The following is a 26,226-nucleotide window of genomic DNA, read 5'->3' on the forward strand; positions in this document are numbered from 1 at the left end:
GAAATGCATGCTAGTGCATTGTATGGAACTGCTGTCAGCATTCAAACGAATTGTGTGGAATTGCTGACCGCAAGGTACTGAGCTATTTTCCAATGTATTGTGAAAATTTTATATGAATTAAGTATATTTTTGAAAAAAAAATAAGCATACTCTGTCCACTGGTTACTGGAATGTATCATGTGTGGTCACGTGATTCTCTCTTTACAGATTGCAGGTTGGCTAAACACTCTTACAAATTGAGGCTTTGAAACAATACAGATTTTTTATTTACATAAGATAATGAACAAGTGGTACACTTTTTCACACAGGTGAGCTATATTTTCCTTACATTCCTGAATCTACAAAACATGAACCATAAAAACAGAATACCACTGACAGCAACCTATTCTGTGACTATGCTGGTTTGGGCTTTTAAAACACAGAAAGCTTCTTGGTTGCTGGCTGCCATGTGTCTTTCTGAGACCGGCCAACATCAGGTCCATCTGATCTGCCCATCCAGCTACCACAATCTATTGACACTGAACACTTGACTGATAGAAACGTGGCTAGTCCCCTTTAGAACTCGATCACAGTCCTGGTTGCTCCACTCATGCTGCTCATGTGTTCCCGGGAGTGTGTCAGCATTAGCAGGGGATTCCCTGGGAGTGTGTCAATATTAGCAGGGGGTCCCCGGGAGTGTGTCAATATTCGCAGGGTGTCCCGAGAGTGTGTCAATATTAGCAGGGAGTGTGTCAGTATTAGCGGGGGATTCCCTGGGTGTGTGTCAGTATTAGCAAGTAAATCCCTGGGAGTGTGTCAGTATTAGCAGGGGATTCCCTCGGAGTGTGTCAGTGCAGGAGATTACCTGGGAGTGTGTCAGTATTAGCAGGGAATTCCCTGGGACTGTATCAGTATCAGGGGATTCCCTGGGAGTGTGTCAGTATTAGCAGAATATTTGCTGGGAGTGCGTCAGTATTAGCAGGGGATTCCCTGGGAATGTCTCAGTGCAGGGGATTCCCTGGAAGTGTGTCAGTATTAGCAGGGAATTCCCTGGGAGTGTGTCAGTATTAGCAGGGAATTTCCCTGGGAGTGTGTCAGTATTAGCAGGGGATTCCCTGAGAGTGTCAGTATTAGCAGGGGATTCCCTGGGAGTGTGTCAGTATTAGCAGGGGATTCCCTGGGAGTGTGTCAGTATTTGCAGGGGATTCCCTGGGAGTGTGTCAGCATTAGCAGGGGATTCCCTGGCAGGGGATTCCCTGGGAGTGTGTCAGTATTAGCAGGGGATTCCTTGGGGGTGTGTCAGTATTAGCAGGGGATTCCCTGGGAGTGTGTCAGCATCAGGAGGGGATTCCCTGGGGGTGTGTCAGTATTAGCAGGGGATTCCCTGGGAGTGTGTCAGCATCAGGAGGGAATTCCCTGGGAGTGTGTCAGTATTAACAGGGGGTTTCATCACATCATCAGAATGTAGGTGTGTGGTTCACTCCCTTGCTGAGGGCACTGACTTTTGCAGGGCGAAGCTGTCCCAAGATTGCAAGCAACCTTTATCCATCCAGTCATTTTTCACATGCAAGATAGGCATTGGCATCAGCAGCCTATTCAACCATCGAGGGAATCACAACAAAATCTATTCCTTCACTGAGTAACCTCAACACAGAAGGGGACTGACGCTTGTGACCTTGCATGTCTGTGTGACCCTGATACCGATTGTATGAACTCAGTGAGCAGAGCTTTGTGTTTAGAAATCAGCGGAGATAAATTGTGAAAACACTTGTTTGTAGCAGAGAAATGGCAGACCAATTGAACAAGTACTTTGGTTCTGTCTTCACAAAGGAAGACACAAATAATCTTCCGGATGTACAAGGGGACCGAAGGTCTAGTGAGAACGAGGAACTGAAGCATATCCTTATTAGGCGGGAAATTGTGTTAGGGAAATTGACGGGATTGAAGGCTGATAAATCCCCAGGGTCTGATAGTCTACATCCCAGAGTACTTAAGGAAGTGGCCCTAGAAATAGTGGATGCATTGGTGATAATTTTCCAACAGTCTATCGACTCTGGATCAGTTCCTATGGACTGGAGGGTAGCTAATGTAACACCACTTTTTAAAAAAGGAGGGAGAGAAAACGGGTAATTATAGACCGGTTAGCCTGACATCAGTAGTGGGGAAAATGTTGGAATCAATCATTAAGGATGAAATAGCATTTGGAAAGCAGTGATAGGATTGGTCCAAGTCAGCATGGATTTATGAAAGGGAAATCATGCTTGACAAATCTTCTGGAAGTTTTTGAGGATGTAACTAGTAGAGTGGACAGGGGAGAACCAATGGATGTGGTGTATTTGGACGTTCAAAAGGCTTGACAAGGTCCCACACAAGAGATTGGTGTGCAAAATCGAAGCACATGTTATTGGGGGTAATATACTGATGTGGATAGAGAACTGGTTGGCAGACAGGAAGCAGAGAGTCGGGATTAACGGGTCCTTTTCAGAATGGCAGGCAGTAACTAGTGGGGTGCCGCAGGGCTCAGTGCTGGGACCCAAGCTCTTTACAATATACATTAATGATTTAGATGAAGGAATTGAGTGTAATATCTCCAAGTTTGCAGATTACACTAAACTGGGTGGCGGTGTGAGCTGTGAGGAGGACGCTAAGAGGCTGCAGGGTGACTTGGACAGGTTAGGTGAGTGGGCAAATACATGGCAGATGCAGTATAATGTGGATAAATGTGTGGTTATCCACTTTGGGGGCAAAAACACGAAGGCAGAATATTATCTGAATGGCGGCAGATTAGGAAAAAGGGAGGTGCAACGAAACCTGGGTGTCATGGTTCATCAGTCATTGAAGGTTGGCATGCAGGTACAGCAGGCAGTGAAGGAGGCAAATGGTATGTTGGCCTTCATAGCAAGGGGATTTGAGTATAGGAGCAGGGAAGTCTTAATGCAGTTGTACAGGGCCTTGGTGAGGCCCCACCTGGAATATTGTGTTCAGTTTTGGTCTCCTAATCTGAGGAAGGACGTTCTTGCTATTGAGGGAATGCAGCGAAGGTTCACCAGACTGATTCCAGGGATGGCTGGACTGTCATATGAGGAGAGACTGGATCAACTGGGCCTTTATTCACTGGAGTTTAGAAGGATGAGAGGGGATCTCATAGAAACATATAAGTTTCTGACAGGACCGGACAGGTTAGATGTGGATAGAATGTTCCCGATGTTGGGGAAGTCCAGAACCAGGGGACATAGTCTTAGGATAAGGGGTAGGCCATTTAGGACTGAGATGAGGAGAAACTTCTTCATTCAGAGAGTTGTTAACCTGTGGAATTCCCTATCGCAGAGAGTTGTTGATGCTAGTTCATTGGATACATTCAAGAGCGAGTTAGATATGGCCCTTATGGCTAAAGGGATCAAGGGGTATGGAGAGAAAGCAGGAAATGGGTACTGAAGGAATGATCAGCCATGATCCTATTGAATGGTGGTGCAGGCTCGAAGGGCAGGATGGCCTACTCCTGCACCTATTTTCTATGTTTCTATGTTTCCATGTCTCAATTGACTGGTTGCTGATCCATCACATGACAGTCTGTGCGCCAGTAACATTATGCCACCTGATGTCACCTACATTTTAGCACGAGGAGTGAGGTCTCCTCGAGGTCACCCTGGGCTTCTCACCAGCTGTAGTATAGCTTCAATATCTCGGGAGCTCACACATGAAGGATGGCCACGTGGGTGAGGTACTGGAGGCGACCTCTACCTGTGGGATCAGGACCCCAGTGAGAGTTCGTGCCTTCGAGAGGTGGGTTGAATAAAAACCTGCTTATGTACAGAAATAGGAAGGGAAAAATATAGAAAATAGTAATCTGAGAAATAATAAAATTCATCTCTAACAAATCATAGGAATTACAGTTCAGAAATAGACCCTTTGCCCCATCGGGCCTGTGCTGGTGTTGGCTCTTTAACTGGAGCTGTCTATTCTAATCCCATTTCCTTTTATATTCTTCCTTTACAAATCCTTAACCAATTCCTTTCTAAAGGATGTTACAGTCTCTGCCTCTGTTGCCCCAGTGGTGAAACATTCTCTGTTCTAATAATCCCGTGTGAGTCCTCTGGCCTGTCTGTGCCCTCTTATTACCGTTCACTAAGCAGTCAAACTTTCTTTGAGGTTAACCTTCTTAAAACCCTCAGTTAGAACCCCCTTCACCACTCGTCCAATCCGAAAAACCCAAAGTTTCAAGACTCACCTTTTCAAGACTGGGCCTAATTATTTTTTTTGAAGAGAAGTGTTTTTTATTTTTACCTGCTTTAAAATAGTTTTTTTTGTACAAACGGGATCCTTTTTACTAACATATAAAAATACACCGTAGCTTTTCAACTAAAACAAATGAATAGTCCTTAAATGGGTATAATTCAAAGGCCACGAATATAAAAGATTTGGTTTATAAAAGCTGCGTAATACACAACTCATTCACAATGCAGACAGCTTTAGAACACACAAGAGCCATGACATTTATCTTATACTTTACATTCCTCAGCCGGAGATCAGCCTCCAATCAAACGGTCATTACTGGGGTGAGCTGCAGCAAGGGATGCTGGGACATAGTCACACTCCGCCCGGCACTGTTCAGGGCTCCATAATTCTGCATCAAGCTTCTCCGCTTCAGGCTGTCCAGAACCATCGAGTTGTTCGATGCCAAACTCACTCGGGTCCTGGAAAAGAAGTTCAAATTAAAGATTGATCATTTGCAACTTGAGAAATATTATAGAATCATAGAAGGAGGCTATTCGACCTATCGTGCCTGTGCCGGCTCTTTGAAAGAGCTATCTAATTAGTTCCACTCCTCCCACTCTTTCCGCATAGCTCTGTAAATGTTTCCTCTTCAAATACTTATCCAATTCCCTTTTGAAAATTATTATTCAATCTGCTTCTACCACCCTATCAGGCAGTGCTTTCCAGATCACAATAACTCGCTGTGTAAAAATATTTCTCCTCATCTCCACACCCCCCTCTCTCCCCCCGCACTGGTTCTTTTGTCAATGACTTTAAGGGCACGACTGCTGCAAACGAACCAGAGTAGTAAAAAATCCACTAGGAGTGAGTGACCATAACATGGTTGAATTTCAAATTCAGTTGGAGGGTGAGAAAGTTGGTTCTCAAATCAGGGTCCTGAGCTTAAATAAAGGATACTACAAAGGTATGAGGGCAGAGTTGGCTAAAGTGGACTGGGAAAATAGACTAAAGAATGGGACGGTTGATGAGCAGTGGCAGACATTTAAGGAGATATTTCACAGCTCGCAACAAAAATATATCCCAATGAGAAGGAAAGACTGTAAGAGAAGGGATAACCATCCGTGGCTAACTAAGGAAATAAGGGAGCGTATCAAATTGAAAACAAAGGCATACAGTGAGGCCAAGATTCATGGGAGGCCAGAGGATTGGGAAATTTTTAAAAGCCAGCAGAGAACAATTAAAAAAATGATTAAGAGAGGGAAGATAGATTATGAAAGTAAACTAGCATGAAATATAAAAACAGATAGTAAGAGTTTCTACAGGTACATAAAAAGGAAAAGAGTGGCTAAAGTAAATGTTGGTCCCCTGGAGGATGAGACTGGGGAATTAATAATGGAAAACAGGGAGATGGCAGAGACATTGAACAAATATTTTGTATCGGTCTTCACAGCAGAAGACACTAAAAACACCCCAATAGTGGATAATCAAGGGGCTATAGGGAGAGAGGAACTGAATACAATCACTAATGAAGTAGTACTAGGTAAAATAATGGAACTAAAGGCAGACAAGTCCCCTGGACCTGATGCCTTACATCCTAGGGTCTTAAGAGAAGTGGCTGCAGAGATAGTGGATGCATTGGTTGTAATCTACCAAAATTCCCTGGATTCTGGGGTGGTCCCAGCAGATTGGAAAACTGCAAATGTAATGCCCCTATTTAAAAAAGGAGGCAGACAAAAAGCAATAAACTATAGACCAGTTAGCCTAACATCTGTAGTTGGGAAAATGCTGGAGTCCATTATTAAGGAAGCAGTAGTAGGACATTTGGAAAAGCATAATTCAATTAAGCAGAGTCAGCATAGTTTTATGAAAGGGAAATCACGTTTGACAAATTTGCTGGAGCTCTTTGAGGATGTAACGAGCAGGGTGGATAAGGGGGAACCAGTCGATGTGGTGTATTTGGATTTCCAGCAGACATTCGATAAGGTGTCACTTAAGAGGTTACTGCACAAGATAAGAGCTCCCGGGGTTGGGGTAATTATATTTGCAGGGATAGAGGGTTGGCTAGCGAACAGAAAACAGAGAGTCAAGATAAATGGGTCATTTTCTTGTTGGCAAACTGTAACCAGTGGGGTGCCACAGGGATCAGTTCTGGGGCCTCAACTATTTACAACCTATATTAATGACTTGGATGAAGGGACCGAGTGTAATGTAGTCAAATTTGCTGATGATACAAAGATAAATGGGAAATCAAGTTGTAAAGAGGACGCAAAGAATCTGCAAAGGGATATAGACGGGCTAAGTGAGTGGGCAAAAAATGTGAGGTTATCCATTTTGGTAGGAAAAACAAAAAAGCAAATGATTGAAATAGAAACATAGAAATTAGGTGCAGGAGCAGGCCATTTGGCCCTTCAAGCCTGCACCGCCATTCAATAAGATCATGACTGATCATTCAACCTCAGTATCCTTTCCTGCTTTTGCTGCATACCCCTTGATCCGTTTGGCCGTAAGGGCCATCTCTAACTCCCTTTTGAAAATATCTAACGAACTGGCCTCAACAACTTTCTGCGGTAGAGAATTCCACAGGCTAACCACTCTCTGGGTGAAGAAGTTTCTCCTCATCTCGGTCCTAAATGGCTTACCCCTTATTCTTAGACTGTGTCCCCTGGTTCTGGAACTCCCCAGCAATGGGAACACTCTTCCTGCCTCTAACCTGTCCAATCCCGTCAGAATTTTATATGTTTCTATGAGATCCCCTCTCATTCTTCTAAACTCCAGTGAATAAAGGCCCAGTTGATCCAGTCTCTCCTCATATGTCAGTTCTGCCATCCCGGGAATCAATCTGGTGAACCTTCGCTGTACTCAATAGAAAAAACGTCCTTCCTCAGATTAGGGGACCAAAACTGAACATAATATTCCAGGTGTGGCCTCACCAAGGCCCTATACAACTGCAGTAAGACTTCCCTGCTCCTATACTCAAATCTTCTAGCTATGAAGGCCAACATGCCATTTACAGCCTTCACCGCCTGCTGTACCTGCATGCCAAACTTCAATGACTGCTGTACCATGACACCCAGGTCTCGTTGCACCTCCCCTTTTCCTAATCTGTCACCATTGAGATAATATTCTGTCTTCCTGTTTTTGCCGCCAAAGTGATAACCTCACATTTATCCACATTATACTGCATCTGCCATGCATTTGACCACTCACCTAACCTGTCCAAGTCACCCTGCAGTCTCTTAGCATCCTCCTCACAGCTCACACCGCCACCCAGCTTAGTGTCATCTGCAAACTTGGAGATATTACATTCAATTCCTTCATCTAAATCATTGATGTATATTGTAAATAGCTGGGGTCCCAGCATTGAACCCTGCGGCACCTCACTGGTCACTGCCTGCCATTCTGAAAAGGACCCGTTTATTCCGACTCTCTGCTTCCTGTCTGCCAAACCAATTCTCTAACCTCATCAATACATTACCCCCAATACCATGTGCTTTAATTTTGCACACTAATCTCTTGTGTGGGACCTTGTCAAAAGCCTTTTGAAAGTCCAATTACACCACATCCACTGGTTCTCCCTTGTCCACTCTACTAGTTAAATGGAGAGAGATTACAAAATGCTGTGGTACAGAGGGATCTGGGGGTCCTTGTACATGAAACACGAAAAGTTAGCATGCAGGTACAGCAAGTAATCAGGAAGGCATATGTAATTGTTGCCCTTTATTGCAAGGGGTTGGGAGTCTAAAAGTAGGGAAGTCCTGTTACAACTGTACAGGGTATTGGTGAGACCACACCTGGAGTACTGTGTATAGTTTTGGTCTCCTTATTTAAGGAGGGATATACTTGCATTTGAGGCAGTACACAGAAGGTTCACGAGGTTGATTCCTGAGATGAAGGGGTTGTCTTGTGAAGAAAGGTTGAGCAGGTTGGGCCGATACTCATTGGAAGAATGAGAGGTGATCTTATTGAAACATATAAGATTCTGAGGGGGCTTGACAGGGAAGATGCAGAGAGGATCTTTCCCCTCATGGAGGAATCTAGAACTAGGGGGCATAGTTTCAGAATAAGGGGTTGCCCATTTAGAATGGAAATGAAGAGGAAATTCTTCTCTCAGAGAGTCATGAATCTTTGGAATTCTCTACCTCAGAGAGCTGTGGAGGCTGGGTCATTGAATATATTTAAGGCGGAGAGAGACAGATTTTTGATTGATAAGGGAGTCAAGGGTTATGGGGAGCAGGGAGGAAAGTGGAGTTGAAGCCAAGATCAGATCAGCCATGATCTTATTGAATGGCGGAGCAGGATCGAGGGGCCAAATGGCCTACTCCTGCTCCTATTTCTTACGTTCTTCTGTTCTCTGTTCCTGCACCCCTTTTAAAATTGCACCATTTAGTTTATATTGCCTCTCCTCATTCTTCCTACCAAAATGTATCACTTCACATTTCTCTGCGTTAAATGTCATCTATATTTATTATATTTCTGAGTTTCGTGTCATCTGTAAACTTCATCCAGGTCATTAATATATATCAAAAAGAGCAGTGGTCCTACTATTGACCTCTGTGGAACACCAATGCACACTTCCCTTCAGTCTGAAAAATAACTGTTCACCATTGTTCTGTTTTGTCTCAGACAATTTCCATGCTGAGCCATGCTGTCACTGTTCCTTTAATCCCATGTGCTTAATTTTGCTAACAAACCTATTATGTGGCACTTTATCAAACACCTTTTGAAAGTTCATATACACAACATCATCTGCCCTCATTCACCCTCTCCGTTACTTCATCAAAGAAATCAATCAAGTTTATCAGACATGATTTGCTTTTAACAAAATCACTGCTGGCTGTCATTTCTTAATCAACGTTTTTCCAAGTGACAAGTCATTTTGTCCCAGATTATTGTCTCAAAATTTTCCCAACCAACGTTAAGCTGATTGGTCTACAGTTGCCAGGTTTATCCCCCTCTCCTTTTTTAAACAGGAATGTAACATTTGAAAACCTCCAGTCCTCTAGCATCAACATATGGGTACAATAGCATAGTGGTTATGTGACTGGACTAGTAATCCAGAGGCCTGGATTAATCTGGGGATATCAATTCAAATCCCATCACGGGAGAGTTTAAATTCAGTTATTCAAATAAATCTGAAATTAAAAAGCTAGTGTAAAACTACTAGATTGTTGGAAAAACCCAACTGGTTCACTAATTTCCTTCAGGGAAGGAAATTGCTGTCCTTACCCAGTCTGGCCTATATGTGACCCCAGACCCACAGCAATGTGGTTGATTTTTAACAGCCCTTTGAAATGGCCGAGCAAGCCACTCCCTTGTAACAAAATTCTGCACTGTGGGAGTACCTTCATCACACGGACTGCAGCAGTTCTAAAAGGCAGATCACCACCACTTTTTCAAGGGCAATTAGGATGGGCAAATAAAAGCTGGCCTTGCCAGCGACACCCACATCCCGAGAACAAATATTTTAAAAATCCAATATCCAAGGAGGATTGGAAGATTGTGGCCAAAGCCGCCACAATTTCTACCCTTACTTTCCTCAGTAACCTAGGATGCATTCCATTCGAACCAGGTAACTTTTCTACTTTGAGGACAGCCAACCTCTTTACCTTTTTTAATCCTATCCAATTTCACTACTACCTCCTCCTTTACTGTGACATTGGCAGTATTCCCTTCTTTAGTGAAGATAGATGCAAATTATTCATTTTGTACCTCAGTCATGCTCTGCCTCCACATGAAGATTTCCTTTTTTAACCCTAATTGCCCTACCTGCCCTTTGACTAAACTTTTACTATTTATAAATTTATGACTTTTGGGTTCTCTTTTATGTTAGCCGTTAAGCCAGTGGCGGGAAAAAGACAACCCGCGACACGTATCCAGCCGCCAATGGATTCAATCCGGCCCACCAAGGCCAGACTTCGAGGACAAACGTCCGTTGGACCTGACCCCCCAGCCTGAGCCCTCCCCATGTAACGTCAGGAGGCAGGTCATTATCTCTGTTATGTATGCAATAAAGGTTCAAACTGAGTACTGTTTAACTAAGCAAGGTACAACCTTGGCTCTGCTTTATTTAGGCCCAAAGTGCCTGACTCTCAAAATGGCTGGCCTTTTATACCTGAGCAGCACCATGTGCGTGCTGCTCAATGGCCTCCAACAATGACGCTATCTGGTGGCTACAAACAGAATGCACATACATGACAATACCCCCCTCTGAGATCTTATCACAGTCTTTCACAGTTTGAGACGGTTCAGTGCTTTGCGCTCCCAGGTTGACCGTCTCAGTTCGATTCCAGCCTTGGGTGAATGTGTGGGGTCTGTTGTGGCTGATGGCTTGATGACTGACTTGTTGGGGGTGGCAGTGGCCATGTCAGGAATTGCAAGTCCATTTTTATTGAACAGGTCCGTGATGGAAATTCCGGGTTCACTGACGACCCTGGAGTCCTCTGAAGACTGCTGGTAGGTTGGTTGGTCGTCAATGGTCTCTTCGTCTGACTGCTCTGGCTCGTCTGTGTGCCTCAGCTTTGTCTGATCCATGTGTTTCCTGCAAGTTTGCCCATTCTTGAGCTTAATAACAAAGCCCTCCTTGGCCATGACCGTACCAGCGATCCATTTGGGACCCTGACCATAATTCAACACATATACAGGATCATTAACAGAAATCTCTCGTGACACAGTTGCGCGATCATGGTACCCTTGTTGACTTTGTCTTTTGTATTCAACATGATTATTTAAATCTGGGTGTGCCAGAGATAATTTGGTCTTAAGACCACTTTTCAGCATGAGTTCAGCAGGCGAGACCCCTGTGAGTGTGTGGGGTCTTGTCCTCTAACTCAGCAGTATGCAGGACAAACGAGTCTGCAGTGACCCTTGGGTTACTCTCCTCATGCTTTGCTTGATAATTTGTACTGCACGTTCAGCTTGCCCGTTGGATGCAGGCTTGAACGGTGCTGACCTTACATGTTTTATGCCATTAAGTTGCACAAAATCCTGAAACTCCTGACTGGTGAAGCACGGCCCATTGTCGCTCACCACTATGTCAGGCAGACCATGTGTTGCGAACATGACATTGATATACTCTATGGTTGCCGTGGAAGTGCTGGATGACATGATAATGCATTCTATCCACTTCGAATAAGCATCTATCACCACTAAAAACATCTCACCCAGGAAGGGACCTGAAAAATCTACATGGATCCTGGACCAAGGTTTGGATGGCCACGACCAGAGACTCAGCGGCGATTCCACTGGTGCTTTGCTGAGCTGCATGCAAGTGTTGCACTGATGCACGCATGCTTCCAGCTCAGAATCAATTCCTGGCCACCATACATGGGACCTGGCGATGGCCTTCATCATCACTATATCCGGATGTGTGCTGTGTAACTCATGCATGAACTTCTCTCTCCCTTTCTTGGGCATTACAACGCGATTGCCCCACTATATGCAATCTACTTGAATAGAAAGTTTGTTCTTGTGACAAATGTACGGTTTGGCCTCCTGGCACATTTGCTTAGGTATGGATGACCAAACCCCTTTGAAGATGCAACCCTTTACCACTGATAATATCGGGTCCTGGCTGGTCCAGGTCTTACATAGAAACATAGAAAATAGGTGCAGGAATAGGCCATTCGGCCCTTCCAGCCTGCACCACCATTCAATAAGATCATGGCTGATCATTCACATCAATACCCCTTTCCTGATTTCTCTCCATACCCCTTGATCCCTTTAGCCGCAAGGGTCATATCTAACTCCCTCTTGAATATATCCAATGAACTGGCATCAACAACTCTCTGCAGTAGGGAATTCCACCGGTTAACAACTCTCTGAGTGAAGAAGTTTCTCATCAGTCCTAAATGGCTTACCCCTTATCTTTAGACTATGTTCCCTGGTTCTGGACTTCCCCAACATCGGAAACATTCTTCCCACATCTAACCTGTCCAGTCCCGTCAGAATTTTTATATGTTTCTATGAGATCCCCTCTCATCCTTCTAAACTTCAGTGAATACAGGCCCAGTCGATCCAGTCTCTCCTCATATGTCAGTCCTGCCAAACCAGGAATCAGTCTGATGAACCTTCACTGCACTCCCTCAATAGCAAGAACATCCTTCCTCAAATTATGAGAGCAAAATTGAACACAATATTCCAGGTGAGGCCTCACTAAGGCCCTGTACGACTGCAGTAAGACCTCCCTGCTCCTATACTCAAATCCCCTAGCTATGAAGGCCAACATACCATTTGCCTTCTTCACCGCCTGCTGTACCTGCATGCCAACTTTCAATAACTGATGTACCATGACACCCAGGTCTCGTTGCACCTCCCCTTTTCCTAATCTGATGCCATTTATATAATATTCTGCCTTCGTGTTTTTGCCACCAAAGTGGATAACCTCACATTTATCCACATTGTACTGCATCTGCCATGCATTTGCCCACTCACCTAACCTGTCCAAGTCACCCTGCAGCCTCTTAGCGTCCTTCTCACAGCTCACACCGCCGCCCAGCTTAGTGTCATTTGCAAACTTGGAGATATTGCACTCAATTCCTTCATCTAAATCATTAATGTATATTGTAAATAGCTGGGGTCCCAGCACTGAGCCCTGCGGTACCCCACTAATCACTGCCTGCCATTCTGAAAAAGACCCATTTATCCCGACTCTCTGCTTCCTGTCTGCCAACCAGTTCTCTATCCACGTCAGTGCATTACCCCCAATACCACGTGCTTTAATTTTGCACACTAATCTCTTGTGTGCGACCTTGTCAAAAGCCCAATTACACCACATCCACTGGTTCTCCCTTGTCCACTCTACCAGTTATATCCTCAAAAAATTCCAGAAGATTTGTCAAACATGATTTCTCTTTCATAAATCCATGCTGACTTGGACTGACACTGTCATTGCTTTCCAAATGCGCTGCTACTTCATCTTTAATAATTGATTCCAACATTTTCCCCACTAATGATGTCAGGCTAAACGGTATATAATTACCCGTTTTCTCTCTTCCTCCTTTCTTAAAAAGTGATGTTACATTAGCTACCCTCCAGTCCATAGCAACTGATCCAAAGTCAATAGACTATTGGAAAATGATCACCAATGCATCCACTATTTCTAGGGCTACTTCCTTAAGTACTCTGGGATGCAGACTATCAGGCCCTGGGATTTATCAGCCTTCAATCCCATCAATTTCGCTAACACAATTTCCTGACTAATAATGATTTCCTTCAGTTCCTCCTTCTCACTAGACCCTCGGTCCCCTAGTATTTCCGGAAGGTTATTTGTGTCTTCCTTCATGAAGACAGAACGAAAGTATTTGTTTAACTGGTCCGCCATTTCTTTGTTCCCCATTATAAATTCACCTGAATCTGACTGCAAGGGACCTACGTTTGTCTTCACTAACCTTTTTCTCTTCACACATCTATAGAAGCTTTTGCAGTCAATTTTTATCTTCCCAGCAAGCTTCCTCTCATACTATATTTTCCCCCTCCTAATTAAACCCTTTGTCCTCTTCTGCTGAATTATAAAATTCTCCCAGTCCTCAGGTTTGCTGATTTTTCTGGCCAATTTATATGCCTCTTCCTTGGATTTAACAGTATCCTTGATTTCCCTTGTTAGCCACAGTTGAGCCATCTTCCCCATTTTATTTTTACTCCAGACAGGGATGTAAAATTGTTGAAGTTCATCCATGTGATCTTTAAATGTTTGCCATTGCCTATCCACCATCAACCCTTTAAGTATCATTCGCCAGTCTATTCTAGCCAATTCACGTCTCATACCATCGAAGTTACCTTTCCTTAAGTTCAGGACCCTAGTTTCCGAATTAACTGTGTCACTCTCCATCTTAATAAAGAATTCTACCATATTATGGTCACTCTTCCCCAAGGGGCCTCGCACAACAAGATTGCTAATTAGTCCTTTCTCATTACACATCACCCAGTCTAGGATAGCCAGCCCTCTTGTTGGTTCCTTGACATATTGATCTCGAAAACCATCCCTAATACACTCCAGGAAATCCTCCTCCACTGCATTGCTACCAGTTTGGTTCGCTCAATCAATATGTAGATTAAAGTCGCCCATAATAACTGCTGTACCTTTATTGCACGCATCCCTAATTTCTTGTTTGATGCTGTCCCCAACTTCACTACTGCTGTTTGGCAGTCTTTAAACAACTCCCACTAGCATTTTCTGTCCTTTGGTATTTCGTAGCTCCACCCATACCGATTCCACATCATCCAAGCTAATGTCCTTCCTTACTATGGCGTTAATTTCCTCTTTAACCAGCAACTCCATCCCACCTCCTTTTCTTTTCTGTCTATCCTTCCTGAATGTTGAATACCCCTGGATGTTGAGTTCCCAGCCTTGGTCACCCTGGAGCCATGACTCCATGATACCAATTACATCATATCCGTTAATAGCTATCTGCGCAGTTAATTCGTCCACCTTATTACGAATAGTCCTCGCATTGAGGCACAGAGCCTTCAGGCTTGTCTTTTTAACACACTTTGCCCCTTTAAAATTTTGCTGTAACGTGGCCCTTTTTGCTTTTTGCTTTGGGTTTCTCTGCCCTCCACTTTTACTTTTCTTCTTTCTATCTTTTGCTTCTGCCCCCATTCTACTTCCCTCTGTCTCCCTGCATAGGTTCCCATCTCCTTGCCATATTAGTTTAACCCCTCCCCAACAGCACTAGCAAACACTCCCCCTAGGACATTGGTTCCGGTCCTGCCCAAGTACAGACTGTCCAGTTTGTACTGGTCCCACCTCCCCCAGAACCGGTTCCAATGCTCCAGGAATTTGAATCCCTCCCTTCTGCACCACTCCTCAAGCCACAAATTCATCTGAGCTTTCCTGCAATTCCTATTCTGACTAGCACGTGGCACTGGTAGCAATCCTGAGATTACTACCTTTGAGGTCCTACTTTTTAATATAACTCTAGCTCCCTACATTCAGCTTGTAGGACCTCATCCCGTTTTTTTTAGCTATATCGTTAACTTGTTGAGCCATGACAGGGGTTCCTTCACTCTCAAAAGCATCCATGATTTATATTAGATCCGCCGGTTGTGGCGTTTCCACCTCCGGTGTGGGCAACGGCAACCGGCTCAATTCATCGGCTCAATTCTCTGTGCCAGGGTTGTGGCGAATGACATAATCATAGTCAGATAATGTTAGCACCCATCTTTGGATGCGGGATGAAGCATTGGTATTGATATCTTTGCTCTTGGAAAACAATAACATGAGCGGCTTGTGATCAGTCTCTAATTCGAACCTCAGACCGAACAGGTATTGATGCATCTTTTTAACCCTGTACACACACGCTAAAGCTTCTTTTTCTACCATGCTGTCAGCTCTTTCCACTTTAGACAAACTTTTGGATGCATACACAACAGATTGAAGTTTCCCCGATTCATTGGCTTGTTGGAGTACGCAACCAATTCCATATGATGATGTGTCACAGGCCAAAACTAAATGTTTGCATGGGTCATAATGTACCAGCAGCTTGTTTGAGCAAAGCAGATTGGTGGCTTTCTCGAAAACTCTGTCTTGCGATGCGCCCTGCACACAGTTGTCACCTTTTCTCAATAGCATGTACAGTGGTTCTAGTAAGGTGCTCAATTTAGGTAGGAAGTTACCAAAATAGTTGAGTAGACCCAGGAACGAACGCAGCTCCGTCACATTCTGCGGCTTGGGTGCATTCTTGATGGCCTTGGTTTTCACGTCAGTAGTCTGATGCCATCAGCAGCGACTTTCCTCCCAAGGAATTCAACCTCCGGTGCCATGAAGATGCACTTCGAGCATTTCAGTCTGAGTCCCACTCTATCAAAACGCAGTAGAACCTCTTCCAGGTTTCGTGAACGCAGCCGGATAGGCCCTGCCATGTGCCGCTCTGCCAAACGCCGAGTCAGTCGCAGTTATAGTACTTGCCAAGGTTCGGTTCATCACTGCTATTTGCTTTAGACTGCTGTCCGTCGTCATACATGATTGAGCGATCTGGATGGCCCTTTTTAAATCCAACTCCTCCACCGCCAGAAGTTTGCGCAGGATCACCTCGTGGTTGATACCGATAACAAAGAATGATACCGCAGCATGTCTGCCAACGCCGTCCCAAACTTGCATGGTCCCGCTAGATGTCTCAGGTTGGCAACGAATTCCGCCGCGCTCTGGCCCTCCGATTGAACGTGTGTATAAAACCTGTATCTCGAGATGATGATGCCGTCATCTGGCTTGAGGTGCTCCCATACCAATGTACACAACTCTTCATACGTTTTCTCTGTTGGATCACTAGGCATGAGTAGATTCTTTATCAGACCGTAGATCTTTGAACCACACACAGTGAGGAACACGTCCCGGCGCCGATCTGCATCGTCGACCCCTTCATTTTATTGGCCACGAAGTACTGGTTCAAATGGCTCACAAAGTCTGCTCAATCTTCTCCCTCCACGAATTGCTCTAAAAATCCAATCGTGCTCATTTTGCAAACAAAGGTTCTTGTATTCTCATCACCAAATGTTATGTATGCAATAAAGGTTCAAACTGAGTACTGTTTAACTAAGCAAGGTACAACCTTGGCTCTGCTTTATTTAGGCCCAAAGTGCCTGACTCTCAAAATGGCTGGCCTTTTATACCTGAGCAGCACCAGCAATGACGCTATCTGGTGGCTACAAGGAGAATGTACATACATGACAATCCCTGAGACAGGGGGGAGATAGAACCAAAAACTGAGGCAGGCAAATTGAATTTTCTGTTCGCTGCATCAATGTGCCTTTGCTATAACCTCCCTTTTCAAGTTTGCAAAAATAAAATCCAAAATATTAACCCTGTGCATTGGAAGGACAGCTTACAGCGGTATCTGCAGCACCAAACTCGCAAATGTCTGAACCGATTATGAGGAAATAGAAACTTGCCTCTATATTATCTACATTATCTGTAGCTTGTAAATCAACAGTTATTCACACCCAATACCTTCTGCTCCATCACTACAACGTGAAAGGTGAGTAACTCACAGTTTGTGGGTTCTTTCCAGAAATCTGTACAAACTTTCCAGATAAGTGCACAACAACATAAATACTTTAAATATATAAAATGCCATTGGCAGCATGGAATTGGCACAATCGAATTGATTGGAAGATTGTTAACTTAAAACTTTTTAGTGACTAATTCAAAATGAGTCGTGGGCTTGATTTAATTCCAGTGAGTTATAAAATGATGTTTTTGTTTATTGATGCAATTGGGTGAAAGATGTCTGTTCTGAGGCGGTACTGTCGGTCTCCAGGGGTAACTCTGGTGCAGACCCAGTTATGTCAGGTCTTTGCCATTTCTCAGTAAAGAGCAAGGGAGCTTCTAACCCAGTGGTGGGCAAACTACAACTATGGGCCCGCTGAACGGGACAGAAATAGAACGAAAGCCGGAGCTCGAGTTGCACATTAGTCTCAGTCAAGTCATGGCTGCTTACCTCAAGGACTTTTTTAACGAAGAAAGAAACAGGTGCTGCGTCTTTCCTCTCCCGGTACCCTGAATACGACAGTAGAGGGGGGTTCTCAGCACTGTCTTAGATACGGGAATAGATACCGGAGCACAAGGACGGCAGCTAAATTGAGTTGGCCTGTTCCAAATTTATTAATTTAGCACTTTGCTCTCACCAATGTGCGCAATGGTATCTCTTCCAGCAGCAGGAGCTGGTGAAAGGCCTGTGCAGAACCTCGCAATTGGCCAGGTCCGGATGAAATGTATCCCAGGCTGTTAAGAGAAGCAAAAGAGGAAATAGCAGAGGCTCTGATCATAATTTTCCTATCCTCTCTGGCTACAGGTGCGGTGCCAGAGGACTGCTAATGTTGTACCTTTGTTTAAAAGGGGAGAAAGGAATAGTGATTACAGGTCAGTCAGCCTAACTTCGGCTGGTGGAAAAATTATTGGAAAAAATCCTGAGGGACAGAGTAAGTCTTCATTTGGAAAGACAAGGATTAATCAAGGACAGTCAGCATGGATTTGTCAAGGGATGGTCGTATCCGACAAACTTGATTGAATTTTTCGAGGCGGTAACCCGGAGGGTTGATGGGGGCCGTGCATACGATGTAATGTATATGGATTTTAGCAAAGCTTTTAATAAGGTCCCATATGGCAGACTGGTCATGAAAGTAATAGCCCATGGGATCCAGGGAAAAGTGGCAAGTTGGATACAAAATTGGCTCGGAGGCAGGAAGCAAACGGTAACGTTGAAGGGTGCTTTTGTGACTGGAAGGTGGTATTCAGTGGGGTTCCGCAGGGCTCAGTACTGGGTCCCTTGCTTTTTGTGGTATGTATCAATGATTTGGACTTAAATGTTGGGGGTATGATTAAGAAGTTTTCAGACAACACTAAAATAGGCTGTGTGGTTGATAATGAAGAGGAAAGCTGCGGAAGATAGCAATATACTGGTCAGGTGGGCAGAACAGTGGCAAATGGAATTCAATCTGGATAAGTGTGAGGTATGCATTTGGGGAGGTCTAACAACGCAAGGGAATACACATTAAATGGTACAACACTGAAAAGTGTAGTGGAACAAAGGGACCTCGGAGTGCAGGTCCACAGATCCCTGAAGGTAGCAGGCCAGGTGTGGTTAAGAAGGCATATGGAATACTTGCCTTTACAAGTTGAAGCATGGAATACAAGAGCAAGGAAGTTATGCTTTAGAGGCCATGTTCTTTGGCAACTGGGCCGACCGATCCTTTATTCCCTTCACCGTTAAGCCGGATTACCTGAAGGTGTTGGGAATATGGTTCGGAGCGGTCGGGGCGTGCGACAAAAACTGGGAAGAGCGTATCGCCAAAGTGAAGCAAAAACTGGGATGGTGGAAGCTGCGCTTCCTTTCCATGGCAGGAAAGAACCTGGTCATCAGGAGTGAGGTGCTCTCGGGGTTGCTACACGTGGCACAGGTCTGGCCCATCTCTCGCTCCTGTGTCGCGGCAGTCACCCGGGCCATCTTCCACTTTGTCTGGAGGTCCAAAATGGACCGTGTCCGCAGAGACACAATGTACAAATCTCTGGACAGTGGAGGAAAGGATGTTCCGAACGTGGCCCTCATCCTGATGGCCACCTTTGTGTGCGGCTGCATTAAGATGTGCACAGACCCCCGGTACGCAAACACTAAGTGTCACTACGCGCTGAGGTTCTACCTGTCCCCGGTGTTGCGAAGGATGGGCCTGGCCATGCTGCCGCGAAATGGCCCCACCCGCTGGACCATACCTGTCCACCTGTCCTTCGTGGAAAAGTTTTTCACAAAAAACCCGTTTGACCACAAACCCATGAAACAGTGGTCAGCACGTAAGGTCCTGAACGCCCTACGAAAGGAGAGGGTGGATCCTGTCGGGTGGTTCCCTGAGCAGACTGTCGAACTCGTTTGGCAGAACGTCTCATCGCCAGAGCTTTCACACAAGCACCAAGATGTAGCTTGGTTGGCGGTGAGGAGGGCCCTACCCGTCAGAGCGTTCATGCACAGCCGGCGTCTCAGCAGCACGGCATGGTGCCCCCGAGTCGGCTGCGGGGCAGACGAGACTGTCACCCACCTCCTTCAAGATTGCGCCTTTGCAACGCAGGTCTGGAAAGAGATGCAGTGGTTGCTGTCGAGGTTCATCTCGAGCAGCTCCGTAACACAGGACTCTGTGCTCTATGGGCTGTTCCCAGGGACACACACCGAGACAGGCATCACCTGCTGCTGGAGGGCCATCAACTCGGTGAAAGACGCATTTTGGTCTTGCCAAAACTTGCTGGTCTTCCAGAGCAAGGAGATGTCCATGTCTGCGTGTTGCAGACTGGCGCAATCCAAGATCCAGGACTACGTGCTGAGGGACGCACTAAAAATTGATGCAGCCGCCGCAAAGGCACGGTGGGGAAGAGCCACAGTTTAAAGCCCTTCCGCCACGGTAAACCCAGGGGATGGTATCAGTATAAAACTCCCCTTGGGTTGCAATGGTAAACCTTTTGTATACATAGGGCACCATGATCTGCAAACACCTATGTAGTGCCATGTATAATGCAAGTTCTGTTGCGTAATGCACGTTGGAAACAAATGTAACTGTACCCTCACTGTGTACCGTATGGTGACACATGTAATGTAACTTGATGAACGTACCACAATGTATCCTGGATTGTATGAATCGTACCTTGAAATGTAAAGTAAAGAAATATCTTGAACGGAACTGCGGTCAGCATCCAAATGTAATGTATGGAATTGCTGACCGCATCCAAATGTACTGAACTGCTTTCGAATGTATTGTGCACATTTTTATATGAATAAAGTATATTTTGAAATTAAAAAAAGAAAGTTATGCTTGAACTGTATAAAACACTGGTTAGGCCACAACTGGAATACTGTGTGCAGTTCTGGTCACCACAATACAGGAAAGATGTAATTGCACTGGAAAGGGTGCAGAGGAGATTTAAAAGAATGTTGCCTGGACTGGAGAATTTTGGCTATGAGGAAAGATTGAAGATGCTGGGTCTGTTTTCTTTGGAACAGAGGAGGCTAAGGGGAGACTCGAGTGAGGTGTATAATTTTATTAGAGGCCTGGATAGAGTGGAGAGGAAGGACCCGTTTCCCTTGGCAGAGGTGTCAACAACCAGGGGGCATAGATTTAAAGTAATTGGGGGGAGGTTTAGAGGAGATATGAGGGGAAATGTCTTCACCGAGAGGGTGGTGGGGGTCTGGAACTCACTGCCTGGAAGGATGTTAGAGGTAGAAACCCTCACCACATTTAAAAGATACTTGGATGTGCACTTAAAATTCCAATAAAATTCCAGGGCTATGGACCAAGAGCTGGGATTAGGCTGGATAGGTCTTGGTCAGCCGGCACGGACACGATGGGCCGAAATGGCCTCGTTCCATACTGTAAATTATGATTATATGTGTTATATATGTAAACTTGTATTTACTCTGTACAGTCACCAGAGGGCTCATCGCCTGGAGTCCCAAGGGATCCCATAATCCCTTGGGAGCACAGGTATTTAAGGAGGCCTCACAGGTTGGAGAGGCACTGTGGAGACCTGCAATAAAAGACTAAGGTCACACTTTTCTTTGAACTCAGTGTTCAGTCTGATTCTTTCTCCATACATAACACTATGCACCTTCGGGGGCAACACAGCACATAAAACCTTGTTAAACGTCTCTCCAGCCCCCAAAATTGACCACTACTGCGCTAATCTACTCTCATACTCTCTCTTTGTCCTTCTTATTTCCTTTTTCAGTTATCCTCTACACTCTGTATTCTGCTTGATTCTCTTCTGAATTATGAACACGACAATTATCAAAAGCCTCCAATTGTTTAATTTTAATCTTGTTGGTCGGGAAATTCCCTACCTTACTGCTGTCTATTAACACTGTATTTTTGAAAAAATGGCGGCCGCCTCACTTCCGGCAGGGACACAGTGGCCACTATTTTGGAGAGGTTGGCAGCACTGCAGCCAGCACTTGCTTCTCAAATTCAAATGTGCAGATCGTGAAGTCAATCGGTATGCATCGTCTGATTTGACACATGACTGTGATTTTGGATGTCGTCGCATGCCATAAGGGGGAAATGGGATGTGGGAAGGAGGATAATGTATGAAATACCGGCATCTTCGATTCTTTCAAACCTGTCGCTAGCCAAGGGCTCAGCCATACCCTTGCCAAGAATGGCCAGCACCCCCATTCTCCAACGGGGTGAGGTGAAGCTAGGAGTGTGAGGTGTGCCTCGTGTTTAGTACAGATTGTTGGTAGGTGAATGTTTTAGGTGGGGGATGTGCATTGAGGCTAGTGGTGCAGTTGGTAGGAGATGCCTTTGAAGATGCAATCACTGACCTTGACCACTCGTTTGAGGGCTTGAAACTCCTTTGGGCACTGGAGCCAGGTGTATCTGTACTATTGATTGTTCCTGATCCCTTTCCATAACTACACCTAGTGATATTATGATCATTGTTTCCCAAACGCTCGCCCACTGAAACATGCTCCACTTGCCCCACTTCATTCCCCAGAACTAGATCCACATTGCTTCCTCATTGGGCTGGAAACGCACTGATCAGGAAAGTTCTCTTATACACATTTCAGGAAATCTTCTCCCTCTTTACACTGTTACTATCCCTGTCTATATTATGATAATTGAAGTCTCCCATTATCACTGCTCTTTTGTTCTTGAAAATGTCTGCAATTTTCCCCTTTCTCTCCTTCCCAATATTTAATGGTCTATAATACACACCAGTAGTTTTCTAGTGCTGTAACAGTATATTTGATCAATACTACCTCCACCTGCACGCCATCCCGCCCTGCCCCGTTTTTCAGCCTTCGCAATCTTTCGAAGATCTCGAGTTGATGATGGTTGGGGCAGCTCTCGGTACTGTGAAGGACTTAGTGGCTGTGGCCAAGGGAAGGACCGTCAGCTGTTCAGAGGCAATGCCGTGTCACCAAGGGCGATGTCGGGCTTAGTTGTGACCCTGTCCCCACCCCTAAACCTATGAAATAGTCAACATCTTGGGGGAGGAGGGGGCAGGGAGCAATTAAATGGAAATAATCCACAAATAAAAGTTATTAAAAAAATGTTCAGCAATTATGTCACCAATATAAACATTTCTGATCGGGTTTCATTGAGGCCTCCAGAACCCTGACCCTAGTGAGACCGCTCCGATCCTGACCCCAGTGTGACCATTTCGACCCTGACCCCAATGTGAACCCTCGGACCCTGACCCCAGTGTGAACCTTCAGACCCTGACCCCAGTGTGATTCCAAGAACCCTGACCCCCCCCAGTGTGACCCTTACGACCCTGACCCCAGTGTGACCCCTCCGACCCTGACCCCAGTGTGACCCCTCCGACCCTGACCCCAGTGTGACCCCAGTGTGACCCCCTCCGACCCGGACCCCAGTGTGACCCCTCCGGCCCTGACCCCAGTGTGAACCCTCCGACCCTGACCCCAGTGTGAACCCTCCGACCCTGACCCCAGTGTGACCCCTCCGACCCTGATCCCAGTGTGACCCCTCCGACCCTGACCCCAGTGTGACCCCCTCCGACCCGGACCCCAGTGTGACCCCCCCCGGCCCCGACCCCAGTGTGACCCCTACGACCCTGACCCCAGTGTGAACCCTCCGACCCTGACCCCAGTGTGAACCCTCCGACCCTGACCCCAGTGTGAATCCTCCGACCCTGACCCCAGTGTGAACCCTCCGACCCTGACCCCAGTGTGACCCCTAGGACCCTGACCGTGGTGAGTCGATGCCACTATCCCCGGTAATGCTTTGGTTCTCCAGTGTCTCTAGGTGACTGTGGTCCTCTTGATCTGTCTGTGGTAACGCAGCATTGTGCGAGTGGTGAAGAAATCCCAGGTTGCGCTCCAAGTTTATCATCAGTTGTGCTTTCATTCCTTGGTGCACGGCCCAGAGCTCATGGCCGGCTGGGCTTCTGCTGCCTTCACTGGTCTGGTTTCGGAGAGTCTCTGGATCAGAGTCAGCACCTGTTGTGTTACAGTAATCGAATATACTGCTCACCAGGAGGTCTGGTGTTTCTCTGCACCCACCCGGGTGGTCCTCCTCCTCCACATATCCGCACGCCAGCTGTGACGTTGGCCGGTATCTGTGCAGCTGTGTGTGGGGCTTCTTCCCACACCAGGGTTTAGACTGCCCCAGGCTGCTGATATTCGCTTCTAACCAGCTGGCCGCTTGCTTTTCACCAAACCCGCTGTTTGCAGCTCGCTGTTCCTCCAGGAGAATCTTGGTTAAAACCCAGCTCTCATTGGACAGCCCGGCTGGCACACCTTCAATGCCAGGGCGATGCCATTCTGGGTCATTGGCACAGCTAAGACCAGGCAAGGGTGTGGACAACTGGCTGCACTGTGTGATCTCAGCATCATCGTTGAGATAAAGTGAGCTACAGGCATCGTCCTCATCCAGCTCCCTCTGGTACAGGGTTTGATCATCATCAGTAAAGGTCTCACTCTGTCTTCCATCAGTCTCTGGCTCACTGGTTGCCTCACCCTCTGGCTCGCTGGCTTGCCCTTCGGGCATTAGTTGAGCCCCGGATCGATGAGGCTGGTTCGGGAGCTTTTCCACACATTCAGGGTTCACTGATGTAGGGACGGCAGGGTTCTGAGACTGTTTGGGAGCCTGATCCTGCCAGGTGTGAGGGAGGGGACCATTCCTACACTCGTGGCCCACCTCCTGCCTCGTCACATGGACACATTTGTCTCTCTCGTACTCTTGGTGAGCTCTCCCTGCAGCCTGGGCAAGATGTTGCATATGGTTTGAAGTGTGGTCACCTGCGTGTGAGACGGGCTTCTGGCTCTTGCTTGGGCAATCCTGGGTTTGGCAGCCATTCGACAGATTGTGGTGTGTGTAACTCCGGTGTCTGTGCTCCGTCCTAACAGCATGGGTCTCTGGATAGCCCATCGAATCCTCCTCACTTGGCGTGAGATGGCGACTACCATTGGGTTGGATCCTTTCCAGGGGACACTCCCCTGCTGAGAGAGCACTGTCTGCCCTGGTGGAGTCCAGGGACCGTGACCTCCGCCCCACCTTGCCATGCCCCTCAGCCCTCGAGCTCTTAAGCCTGGTGTTTTGAGAGCGATGGTGTTTGACCTCTCTGGGAGGCACCTTGGAGAAAGGATTGTCGATTTTCTTCTTGTATACATGTGTGGTCGGACTGCTGCCCATGCAGGGCTGGGCCTTCAGCTCCCCCGACAGCAGCTGATCTCCCTCATTCCTTCTGGGCTTGGCCAGCTCCTTCGCACTCGGGCCACTCCCAGGCCTGGGCACAACCTTGCTGGCCTGCAGTGACACCCTGTGCTTCAGCCTCTGCTTCTCCCCGCTCGACCGTGCTCTCCGCTGGTGCTGCCGTCTAGCCGGTGCCTTTTGGGGGCCGTCTTTCGAGCGATGCCTTTGCTTGCTGATCAGCTGCTCTGTCAAGGTGCCGTGACAGTGGCTGGCGTTTCCTTTGGTCAGTTTCTTCATCAGCAAGGTATGCCTGACGAGGTTGTCCACAGTGAGCCCGGGATTGATGCGTTTTATGAGTTGGTGCTCCACATCTCGGGGAATGTTCCCCAGGCTGGCCTCATCACGAACAGGCCACTCTTCTGGGGGGAACTGGGCTGAGAAGGTCCCGTACACTCTCTTGGGGACCTCTTTCTTTGTGTTGCGCCTGAATAGGCTCAGACCGAACTTTCGGATGGGATTTTCTTTCTCTTTGGCCCTGCTCAGCTCACTCCCCTGGTGCCCATGCGATGTAGAGGTGGCCCGGTGTTGAACTGAAGGCCTGGGCTCCCTGTAGCTGCCCTGGCCCAGGCTGTTCGGCTCGCTGGGGAGGCACTGGTCTGGCTGCTGCTCCACCTCTTGCTGGCTGAAGCAGCAGCAGGACTTGCAGTGAGCTACTCCAGGGAGCTCCTTTTCCTTCCTTGTGTCCTCATAGTCCTCCACGCTCACCAGGTATGTGACAGGAGACAACGAGGGGACGCGGTCCTCATATGGGACACATGGGTAGCTCTGCTTCCTCACGTTGCCAGTAATGAAGTAGGTGCGTGGGGTGACGATAAAATACCCTTCTCCGGTGTGATAAATCTTCCTGTCCTGAATCAGCAACCCCAGGGCATTGTGCAGGATTTCCTGGGAGGGCGTTGCTATACCTATAAAATGAAGAACAAGCTTTTACATCAATTGTGAACATAGGAACAGGAGGGGGCCAGGGCTGACGGAGGGGGGCGATGGAGGGGGGAGTGCCGAGGGAGGGGCTGGGGGGTGGGAGCTGAGGGAGAACATAAGAAATAGGAGCAGGAGTAGACCATACGGCCCCTGGAGCCTGCGCCGCCATTTAATACGATCATGGCTGATCCGATCATGGACACAGGTCCACTTCCCTGCCAGCTCCCCATAACCCTTTATTCCCTTATCGTTTAAGACGAAGGGGGGAGCGGAGGGAAGGCGGGAGCCGAGGGAGAGGGGGGTGGGGAGCCGAGGGAGAGGGGGCAGCAAGGTTTAGAGCTGCAGTCAGTACATGGAGGCATGTGAACACAAAGCAGTAGCCATAGAAACCCCGTGTTAACTTATACCGCGCTGGACATGAGT

At 46.7% G+C, this 26,226-nt stretch overlaps 1 protein-coding gene across 2 annotated transcripts in view; it reads right to left on the minus strand.

Moving 5' to 3' along the window:
- Window positions 1-301: 301 nt before the first annotated feature.
- The window catches only part of stox1 (storkhead box 1), a 105,931-nt gene continuing 80,006 nt past the window's right edge, over window positions 302-26,226 (minus strand). For both annotated transcript variants that reach the window (XM_070876312.1, XM_070876311.1), the window contains 2 exons: window positions 23,378-25,787; window positions 302-4,673 (listed from right to left, as the gene is read on the minus strand). In XM_070876312.1, coding sequence (XP_070732413.1) covers window positions 4,517-4,673; window positions 23,378-25,787 — 2,567 coding nt within the window. In that variant the 3' untranslated portion in view covers window positions 302-4,516. The remainder of the gene's footprint in view (window positions 4,674-23,377; window positions 25,788-26,226) is intronic.

The sequence above is a fragment of the Pristiophorus japonicus genome, chromosome 3 (genome assembly GCF_044704955.1).
Source record: "Pristiophorus japonicus isolate sPriJap1 chromosome 3, sPriJap1.hap1, whole genome shotgun sequence".
Taxonomy (NCBI): Eukaryota; Metazoa; Chordata; class Chondrichthyes; family Pristiophoridae; genus Pristiophorus; species Pristiophorus japonicus.